Source organism: Nicrophorus vespilloides, unplaced genomic scaffold (assembly GCF_001412225.1).
Source record: "Nicrophorus vespilloides isolate i.1.1-1 unplaced genomic scaffold, Nicve_v1.0, whole genome shotgun sequence".
Classification (NCBI taxonomy): domain Eukaryota; kingdom Metazoa; phylum Arthropoda; class Insecta; order Coleoptera; family Silphidae; genus Nicrophorus; species Nicrophorus vespilloides.
In genome coordinates this window covers 1-9695 of record NW_017097057.1, presented here as the reverse complement: position 1 = coordinate 9695, position 9695 = coordinate 1, and the positions used below count along the sequence as shown (strand labels likewise).

The window sequence follows — 9695 nt, the reverse complement described above, 5'->3', positions numbered from 1 at the left end:
AGTTGGAAGTTCTGCAAGAGGCGGCGAATCGTTACCAGCGCGAACTGTCCAAATACGAGAGCGAAAGGAAGAACGACACTCAATTGAAATCTATGAAACAGCGCAAGGAGATGGCACAGAAGGATTTGGAAATAGTGAAGATGCGAACGAACATAGCGGATCTGCAAAACGAAATCACTCATCTGCAAGATTACTTGCGCGAGAAGGATAAAATCATCCATCAGATGCAAACGGACTCGGAGAGTTTGAAAGTGAACTTGATGACGATCAAGGAGAAAATGAAGGAGAGCGGCAACATCTTGGATTTGAGGCAGAAGCTGGAGGAGCAGCGAGAGATCAACGAAAATTTGCGCGCCGTTCTTGGAAGCAACGATATGGACGAACTGACGGATCAAGTTCAGAAGCAGCTGGATTATTCTGCTGAATTGGATCTATCGATATTGAACGCCCTCAACTCCTTCGACTATACCCAAATCAACGACTCGGAACAGCTGAAGGCCATAATTGCGTCTCAGTGCGCCGGGAAAGAGAAGTTCCAAGCTTACGTGAAGACGCTGGAGGAGAAATTAGCAATTAATGCGGCGACTCTGAGCAAGGTGGAGAGCATCTTGGAGGAGGAACGAAAGCGCGCTACTCAAATGCAGGCGGAAGGCGCGAATGTCTTCGAGCAGATGCGTCAGAGTCTGGAAGTGGCTAAAGCGAAGGAACACGAAATGGCCGAATTCATCAAGGAGGAACAGATCAAACGATCCGTGCTCGAAGTCGAGCTGAACGCGCTGAAGAAGTCTGAAAACGGGAGCAGCGCCTCCGGTCCAACTCAGTATTATTCTCTGCCGGATGGAGTGCAGCTGCTGAAAAAGGAGAATCAGAAAATGAAGAAGGAGCTGAAGGCGTTGAACAAGTTGGTCGTCGAATCGCAGGACAACCTGAAATTCACCAAGAACGTTTTAAACATGAAGTGCAAGGAAATCGAGAAGCTAGAGAAGGAAGTGAAGCGCTGCAACGAAGAGTTTTTAAACATGCAACAACAATACAAGTCGACCAAAGAGGATTTAGATCAGAAGAACAAAGAAATCGAAAACAGTCGTCAGCTTCTGGTAATTATTTAAACGTTTCATAATAATACCAAAATGCTAATTATTAATTATATTTATAGGCCGAATTGGAAGATGAAAAGCAAGAGAGTAAAGAAGAAAACGACAGATTGAACTTGGTTATACAAAATCTGTCTGAAGAGATGAAAAACCGAGTCGATTTCGAGACAAACAAAAAGATCGAATTATCGTCGAAAGTCTCCGATGAATTCATGGCGAAAATGGGGGTGAGTAATAATATTTAAATTTACATTTCTTATAATTTCTAATTCTAACTACAACAAAAATATGTATTTCATTAGGAATTGGGCGATCAGGTGAATACGTATATGAGAGAAAACCAAACAATGACCAAAACTTTGAATGTGTTAACAGACGAAAGAACTCGACTGCAGTCGAAAGTACGCGAATTAGAATCGCAGCAAACGATTCACTTCCCGTTCAATGATCCAGTTGGAAGGGTACGAGTCCACTATTCACTATTTAAATTTTTGATTTCTAATCATTTTCTTTGTAGGCCAATCATCTCTTTGGAAAATATCTCAGATCTGAAAGCTACAGGAAGGCGCTGCAATTCCAAAAACTGTATTTGAAAAATCTGTTGGAGACGTATCAAGGTAGCCAATATACGCCCAAGTATCCGCGCCAACGCTCTTCGACGACCAAAGGAATCCAACGATTCAAGTAAGTTTTAGACCAAGTGAACGCGAATAATGTGTATAATTGAACGCTTCTTCAGGATCGCTTGCTACGCGGTGATATCTATATATAGGATGCAGTATTTGGTGAGGAGGTGGCGCAGCGGATTCAGGAGTGGCACGTACATTTCGCCGCAGCAATGGAGGCCTCAGAATGTCCCCGACGAGACTAGCCTACAGAACATCCCCGTTCAGCCTAGGCTACAGAAATTCTCCGTCGAGCCTAGGCTGCAGAACTTCTCGGTTGGGCCTAGGATACAGAACTTCTCCGTTGAGCCTAGGCTACAGAACTTCTCCGTTGAGTCTAGGTTACAGAACTTCTCCGTTGAGTCTAGGCTACAGAACATCATTGAGCCTAGACTACAGAACTTCTCCGTTGAGCCTAGGCTACAGAACATCTCCGTTGAGCCTAAGCTGCAGAAGATTTCCGATGAGTCTAGGCTTCAGAACATCTCCGTTGATCACACACCATTAAACGAAAGCTACGAGGAAGTGATGCACGAAGGGACTACGTTCGTTCAGCCTCTCAGAGTTCAGGAGTCCTTTCACGCAAGGCCGCGCCATTGGACACCCTCTTGGTCAGGTCGCAGTCCTCCGTCCAAGGAACCAAAAGCCGGAAAGTCTTCGGCTCGAGATGAATCCGTGTCTGGCGTGCGCACTGGCAGCCTCGAATCGTTCATGGAGAGATTCGACTTGATTCAGCAGAAGATGCAATTGACCGTCGAACCCCAAGACTCGTAATGGGAATTTAAGTGTTGCTGTTGATCGAGAATAATTGTGCCTTAAACAAACCGGAGAGGATGTTACTGCTATTGCCATTTCGCTTCTGTACATTACGCTCTTGTTTTAGCCGTTCCTTTTCTTGTTGAACCTCGTTTAACGACAATTGTGATATTGTTTTATTATTATTACTATTAGTTTTTTTTTCCTCTTTTATCCTAATAAGTCTACTAATATTTATTTTATTTTTTATATATTGATTCTTTTTTTTTATTATTTGTACGCTTACAATGATTTGATTATAAATATACAATAGATAAACCATAATTATTGATTATTGATGTTAATAAAATTTTTGGGATAATTCACTCTGTATATTGCTGATATTGATAATACGATCAAGCAACAGTATCTGATCTTTTCATTTACTTAATTTGATGGTAATTAGTGTGCATCATTAATGTATCTAGTAGGCATTGCGAGGTAGAAGCAGTTTGAATTTAGCGGGTACGCAGGTGCTGCTCTCTATATCGATCCGTTGGAAGGGAGTGCAGGTATCTGTAATCAGGACTTGTACCGTCAATATAAACCTGTTTAGAATGCTAAAGTTTAAACATTGAAGGTGGATTTATAAATTTTATTTTATTTAATCGAGTGCGAAACGAAGGGCGATCATGGTAAGTGCGAAGGGCGGCGCGTCCGATCGTCGACACAAACGCGGAACAAACCCCTGGACCCGTCCCTTCCCATCGTCAACGGACAGACCTAACCTTAAAGACAGGATGATTTCGTTCGATTCGTGAAGAAGTGAAAAGAAGGGGGCTGCTGTTGCTGCATTCGATCGTCTTTCCTTTAAGCGCCACCAACAACAACAACAACAATTCCAACACCCACCACCGCACACCGACTCTCTTCCATTCCATCACCTGACGTCATTCGAACACGAACCCTTCGTCCCTTCGTTCTTTTATACGCCGCTTTTTTCACACACACATCCCCCCCAAGCAAAAAAAAATCTACCGTTTTGTGATCGCAATGCATTACTCTTCGTTCCAGGACGTGTTTTTAATGATAAGGAGGAAAAAGTTAACAATATTCACTGATGCCAAGGACACAACAACAGTCTTTGAACTGAAGAAGATCATCGAAGGTACCTATTTTTCTATTTACTTATAAAACTACTATGAACAATTCCGTTTGCGCAGGCATCCTGAAGGTGGCTCCGCACAATCAGGTGCTCTTCAACAAGGATAACACTATCATGGCTGATGATAAGATGCTGCAGGATTACGGACTGACCTCTACCACCGCTAAAGCCCAGAGCCCAGCCACAGTTGGACTAGCTGTCAGGTATGTTTTCATCAACTTCGTTTTCCTATACAGATTTGTTGTCCTCTCTCTCGATGGATACAACTATTACCTTCATCTTACAGACTCATATCTCAGTTTTTCGTTCAACGCATAAACCCATAAATACTAGGAATCAATTATTACTTTATAAACTAATCTACTAATTATCTTATCTCAGTTGTTCATTCAGCGACAATCAATGAAATCATAAATTTAAAACCCATAAATACTAGGAATCAAACGTTGACATTTAGGTTATTGCAGAAGCAACAATTATTACTTTATAAATTATTCTTCATCATCTACTAATTATTATTTAATTTAATATAAATGACAAAATAATTAACATATTTAAGCAACAGATGTTTTTTAATATAATTAAATTAAGTTCACGTTGAGAAGCTTTGATATTAAATTAAAGTAAATCAAATGTTTCACATAATTTGCAAATTTAATAATTAAAGTCATGTTAATAGTTTAGGCTATAAAAAATAAGATATTTGAGCATCTGTCGAAATGACTAGACTATTTGTTGAAATTATTCAGCTGAGAAGATAATCGTTCTTCAGATCTTTAACAAAGTGTAGATGGGTTAAGAGTACATTTAGTTGTCAGTTGGTAGATTTAGCTGAGAAGTTAATTCTTACATCAAGTTCTCAGTGAGTGGATTCAATTGAGCAGCAAATCTTTCTTCAGATTTTTAATGTACAATGTACATAAGTTTTAAGTGGATTTGTAAGGTCTTAATAGTTGCTTTTTTTTAAAGGAAATGATGGATTTGTTGTTTTTTCTTTTCTTTCATTGTTATATTGTGTGTAGGGATGAGAATGGCGTGTTCGAGGCCTTAGAACTGACCCCGTACTCTGCTCCGCCCGATTTGCCGGACGTCATGAAATCTCAGGACAGCGTCAACGGACAGGAGCAGTCCTCCTGAATCAACAACCCATTGACGTTACATTGTACATCGATCGATTTATCTCAGCAGAGGTTTCAACAGCAACAGCAGCAAACAACAACAACAACAATATCATTAAACAAACAAACAAACAAAAAAAATTAATACTATAATAATAATACTATAATATATACATTATATAACGATAATTGCCGTAGATAATTGAGAGAATATTTTAATTTCAACATCAAAATGTTAGAAGCGAGGAGAGAGAGGGACCGCGAGGAAGCGAAATTCGACACCCTCTTCCGATTGCTCATCGTGATTGTGGTCACTCTCTTCATACAGTTCCACGGCAGAGATGTTATCGTCGCTCTGCCCATCGTTATTTTCTCAATTACATTAGTCCACTTCTTTTTCATTTAGCGAAAAAGCACGAACCGAACCTCTCTCATATATACATATATATTCTCTTTATTCAATTTTTTTTTTTAAATTTACTCTCCTCATTTCGTTCTCTATTTATTTTTTCTTTTCTATGTGGGAAAAAGTTAAAAGAAAGATGATGAAAATGGGAAGAAGAAAAGTTTACGATTGTGATAGTTTTTAATTTAATTCTTTAATGATTAGTTTTCGCCTTTAAAAACCAAAAACAACAACAACAACCCACCCTCTTTTACTATTATAATTTTTTTTTTATTAATTATCTCTGATTTGTAATATTGATATTATTATAACCTTTTTTTCTTTTAATGTTCTCTCATCGTTGACTTTGGAATGGGTTTCTAATTTACAGCTGCTTCTTAAAAACTATCCTTTCCTCGTGGCGATGAATGTTGAATCTTGCGAAGAAAAAAATTAATAATTAATAACGGAATATAAATAAACAAGGCATTTCCTTTGGTCTCTCTTTTTCGTTTTCAAATCCGGTGTAGCCGTGCTTCGTTTCCACGGATGAGTAAAAACAAACAAAAGAATAAATATATATATAAATATGTTAATATATTTACTTATTGATGTGTGTGTGTGAGTGGAGTACGATGATGATTAGTTACTACTTTAACTTTATATATATATAAATATAAATAAATATAATTAAATTATTGTTCAGGAAACCAAATATGTAATGGACTTATTTTTTAGAAGCAATAGAATTGAGCTTAAGTATTGAATTAACAACATCTCTTGCACTTGACGTTGGCATGGTGATGATGATGAGTGCAGGCAGTCTAACAGTTCGTTATTCTTTGCTGACTAATAATAGTAGGAAGGAAAAACTACACTTGTGTTATTGAAAGCAAACCTATATAATATTAATAAATTGCTTTTAAAATTTACGTCGCCTGTGAACAAATCTCGTTTGTTTTTTTTTTGTTTCTTGTGTATTTATTTATATCAAGACGGCTCCTATTGTATTTGCTTTGCAAACTTTGTCAAAACTATTGTATTTATTCCAGGAATATTCATAGAACAGTTCAATAAATGTTATTAACACATCTCCATGACTCCCTCTCAACCAAATTACAATTTACTCTACCTACTTATTACTCTTCCTATATTTAATGATTAGATTTAGTGTAATTAGCAAACGCTAATTAACTTCATGAAGATTGAAATTGATCAATTTTAAATTCAAATTTAATTGTAAATTGCAATTTTATTTCGAAAATCTCCCGGCAGATGTCGCTTCGCATTAAGTTTCGAACGTTCGTTACTCCATAAATTAGCAATTAATTGATCTATAATTTACATGATTGAGTAGGTAATTATAAAACGAACGATTTGGTTAATAAGAATAATTGATTAGGGCTTTAATATGAACTACGAACTTTGCACTGGTGCGCCTAAAAGCAACGGTTCGTTTCTTCGCTAAGGGTGTCAATATTTCAGCCATCTCTGGGCGATCGTTCCAAGGTTATAGTTCAGCAATAGTTGCGCTGTTCTAAACCCGACTGCTTAATTAGAGCTTTAATTAGTGTTATGTATTAAGTAGAATGTGCATTGATTAATTACCTTTCTATCGATAGTTCATATTTGTTTCAACAACAATTATTTACAAAGTTATTAATGATTGAAGATTAGTTGACAGCTTCATCTGTCGGGATTTTGTAGAACCAATTTTTCATTTACATTTTTTCCTCGAACTTTAAACCAGTGTATTTCAACCTATTTTTGTCTATGCATATTTGAACTTAAAGTTAGAGACTTTTTGAAGCAATGAAGATTTTTTTTTTGTAATCTCTTTATGAGAGTTTTATGATATTTCTGAACGTAGAAATTACTTATTCTTTTTGCAGATGTAACAAGACATATTATTTGATAATAATTAAGGATTAAAGGATTAAGTCAAGAAGGAAATCAGAGGATGTAAACAAATATAATTAACTAAAATAAAAACATTAATAAAGTTGCGAATCGCATCAGTTTCAAGCGGGGTTTCTAATATATTGTAACAATAAAAAAACAACAATAAAAGTAAAGAGTTAAAGTAGATTTAAAAGTTATTAATTGTAAGATCAGATTGCGGCAATTGCTATGAATTAACAATAAATAACGCACGAAATAAAAACAACAAAAAATCATCAGTTTTGTAACTGCACCGAAACGACGCACTTCACTTTTCGTGTATATTATATATATATATTTATAATTAATCGTGTAATCTAAATCTCGTTAATCGCGGATTGGAGTGAGGAAGGGCAATAATTGTTTCGTTTGAAATGTTGGATTCGTTCATCGACTAAAAATAGAAGCCGAATCCGGCTTAAGGCTTAATACCCATTATTGATTGATCGCCTGATCTCGATAGGATAGGATAGGATCGTCGTCGTTGTATTGGGATGAAATGGGCCGCGATTAATCTAATCAAAACGCGCTGTTGAGTTGAATCCTCGAGAATACGGTAATTGCGGTCGCAATTAAAGGCTCCAACAACGACGCCCAAAAAAACTTCTTTCCTTCTCATCCTCCTCACCTTTTTACATATTACATTATATTTACATTATTATTTTCGCTTTTGGAAACGATGATGGATGATGCACGTGGCGTGATGGACCCGTAATTATTACAAGTGCTCGGGCGCTGCCGAAACCCATAAATTATACAATGTAAATGATTCCGCGCGCGCGCTGCTTTCCAGTTTGCAGAAGGTAATAATATCACACACACACACACTACCCCTCTCGCTACCATCACTAAATTATAGTGTGCACGAAAGGGACAAGTATAGGGAAACACAATGTCTCAAAGTTTCTTAATTAATTCAAGTGGGACTGATATATCTATATTGATGCTAAACTATTTCTTTTCATCGCACACGAGGAGCTCTTCCAGGTCGCTGTCCGAATCCTGGATCTTCTCGTTGCTCGACGATGGACAGTTGCTACGTCTCCACTTTGCTCTGCGGTTCTGAAACCACGTCTTCACCTGCAACACAACACAATTTAATATTCGCCCATTTCTCTTATATTATCGATATTTATTTATACCTGTCTGTCGGATAGTTTCAAGTCGCTCGAGAGGATCCTCCTCTCCTCAGGGCTCAGATACTTGTTCGAACTGAACCTCTTCTCCAAAGCGGAGATCTGCACGGCCGTGAACCGCACCTGACTGCTCTTCCTCTTCGAATACGTTTGATAGGCGAACGGCAGGACGTTCGCATTGGAGGAAATCGCGTGCATCGGCCAATACCTTCCGCTCGAATAGTTCGCTAAAACTTGATAACAAACAAACACAATTATGAGAATTTAGAAACAATTTCTTAGCTTCAATCATTCAGTTTAATTAATGATAACATATAAAATAACTAGAAGTAGAATATTGTAACTTTCTTTAACAATTTATCAATGAATAAGTACGAAATGGAAGCAACAAACACAATTATGAGAATTTAGAAACAAATTTTCTAAATATTTGTACATTAATGATTACAATATAAAAATAACTAGAAGTGAAACATTGCAATTTTCTTAATTAATTTATCAATGAATAAGTACGAAATGCAATAATTAATTTCGTTAATTAGATTAACTGGATATTGCGGTATAGTTCGCTAAAACTTGATAACAAAAAAAAAACACAATTATGAAAATTTAGAAACAAATAAATATTTGTACATTAATGATTACAATACAAAAATAACTAGAAGTGAAACATTGCTATTTTCTTAATTAATTTATCAATAAATCAGTACGAAATGCAAGCATTTTAATAATTAATTTCGTTAATTAGATTAACTGGATATTGCGGTATAGTTCGCTAAAACTTGATAACAAACAAACACAATTATGAGAATTTAGAAACAAATTTTCTAAATATTTGTACATCAATGATTACAATATAAAAATAACTCGAGTTGCTTCACAATTTGTATTAATTAATTTATCAATGAATAAGTACGAAATGCAATAATTAATTTCGTTAATTAGATTAACTGGATATTGCGGTTTCGCTCGTATCTTATCTTTAACCGTAAAGCAAAGGAATCCGAAGTATATCTTTAAAAAAAAAAAACACAGTATTAATATAATAATTAAATATTTCTTGGGAATTTCAATAGGGAAACCGCGAATTACACAAGCGATTAGATTTCGCGCAATCAATGCGGTCGTGCGAAGGAGATTCGTAATTAATCAAAATCGGTTTCAACGGCGCACCGGTTTTCGGGCTTTCAGAGCAATCAGAATGCAATTAAATATGAGGAAGGTGGAATCCAATGTAATAATGATGATGATGATTATATCCAATCGATCTGAGATTTTGTTACTTACATGTCTCGTATTGCTGTGCAGAATCTAAACAATCCGCGTACGGAAAATACGGCTTGTTCTCGTAGAACTGCTGGTACATCTTCGCGTAGTTGATGGATTGCCAGTAGTTGTTGATGGACGTCTGATGGTAATGATGGTTGTTACGGTTGGACCACGTCTGCAACTGCGT

The 9695-nt window shown here is 36.5% G+C and overlaps 3 protein-coding genes across 3 annotated transcripts in view; 2 read left to right on the top strand and 1 right to left on the bottom strand.

Moving 5' to 3' along the window:
- LOC108558789 (A-kinase anchor protein 9-like) overlaps positions 1-2721 on the top strand; it is a 9995-nt gene extending 7274 nt beyond the window's left edge. Inside the window, 5 exon segments of the mRNA XM_017915822.1 lie at positions 1-1097; positions 1157-1321; positions 1397-1555; positions 1612-1778; positions 1834-2721. The exon segment at positions 1-1097 is cut by the window's left edge and continues 5 nt beyond it. Coding sequence (XP_017771311.1) covers positions 1-1097; positions 1157-1321; positions 1397-1555; positions 1612-1778; positions 1834-2533 — 2288 coding nt within the window. The 3' untranslated portion in view covers positions 2534-2721.
- A 364-nt stretch (positions 2722-3085) lies between these two features.
- On the top strand, positions 3086-6050 carry LOC108558790 (transcription elongation factor B polypeptide 2). The gene is made up of 4 exons (XM_017915823.1): positions 3086-3189; positions 3569-3662; positions 3718-3862; positions 4682-6050. Exons 1-4 carry the CDS (start codon positions 3187-3189, stop codon positions 4794-4796), a joined length of 357 nt encoding a protein of 118 aa, XP_017771312.1. The 5' UTR covers positions 3086-3186; the 3' UTR covers positions 4797-6050.
- A 1190-nt stretch (positions 6051-7240) lies between these two features.
- LOC108558787 (hematopoietically-expressed homeobox protein hhex-like) lies at positions 7241-9681 on the bottom strand. The gene is made up of 3 exons (XM_017915820.1): positions 9527-9681; positions 8246-8472; positions 7241-8183 (listed from the first exon to the last, which is right to left on the bottom strand). The coding sequence occupies exons 1-3, from the start codon at positions 9603-9605 to the stop codon at positions 8055-8057; spliced, it is 435 nt and encodes a 144-aa protein (XP_017771309.1). The 5' UTR covers positions 9606-9681; the 3' UTR covers positions 7241-8054.
- Between the last annotated feature and the right edge of the window lie 14 nt (positions 9682-9695).

What these genes read in the sequence shown, in the direction of transcription:
- LOC108558790 (XM_017915823.1), top strand. An exon ending in ACTGAAGAAGATCATCGAAG is followed by an intron (nt 3,663 to 3,717) that starts GTACCTATTTTT and finishes CCGTTTGCGCAG; the next exon opens with GCATCCTGAAGGTGGCTCCG. An exon ending in ACAGTTGGACTAGCTGTCAG is followed by an intron (nt 3,863 to 4,681) that starts GTATGTTTTCAT and finishes TATTGTGTGTAG; the next exon opens with GGATGAGAATGGCGTGTTCG.
- LOC108558787 (XM_017915820.1), bottom strand. Translation starts at nt 9,605, where the DNA reads ATGTACCAGCAGTTCTACGAGAACAAGCCGTATTTTCCGTACGCGGAT. An exon ending in TGCACAGCAATACGAGACAT is followed by an intron (nt 8,473 to 9,526) that starts GTAAGTAACAAA and finishes TTTGTTATCAAG; the next exon opens with TTTTAGCGAACTATTCGAGC. An exon ending in TGAAACTATCCGACAGACAG is followed by an intron (nt 8,184 to 8,245) that starts GTATAAATAAAT and finishes GTTGTGTTGCAG; the next exon opens with GTGAAGACGTGGTTTCAGAA.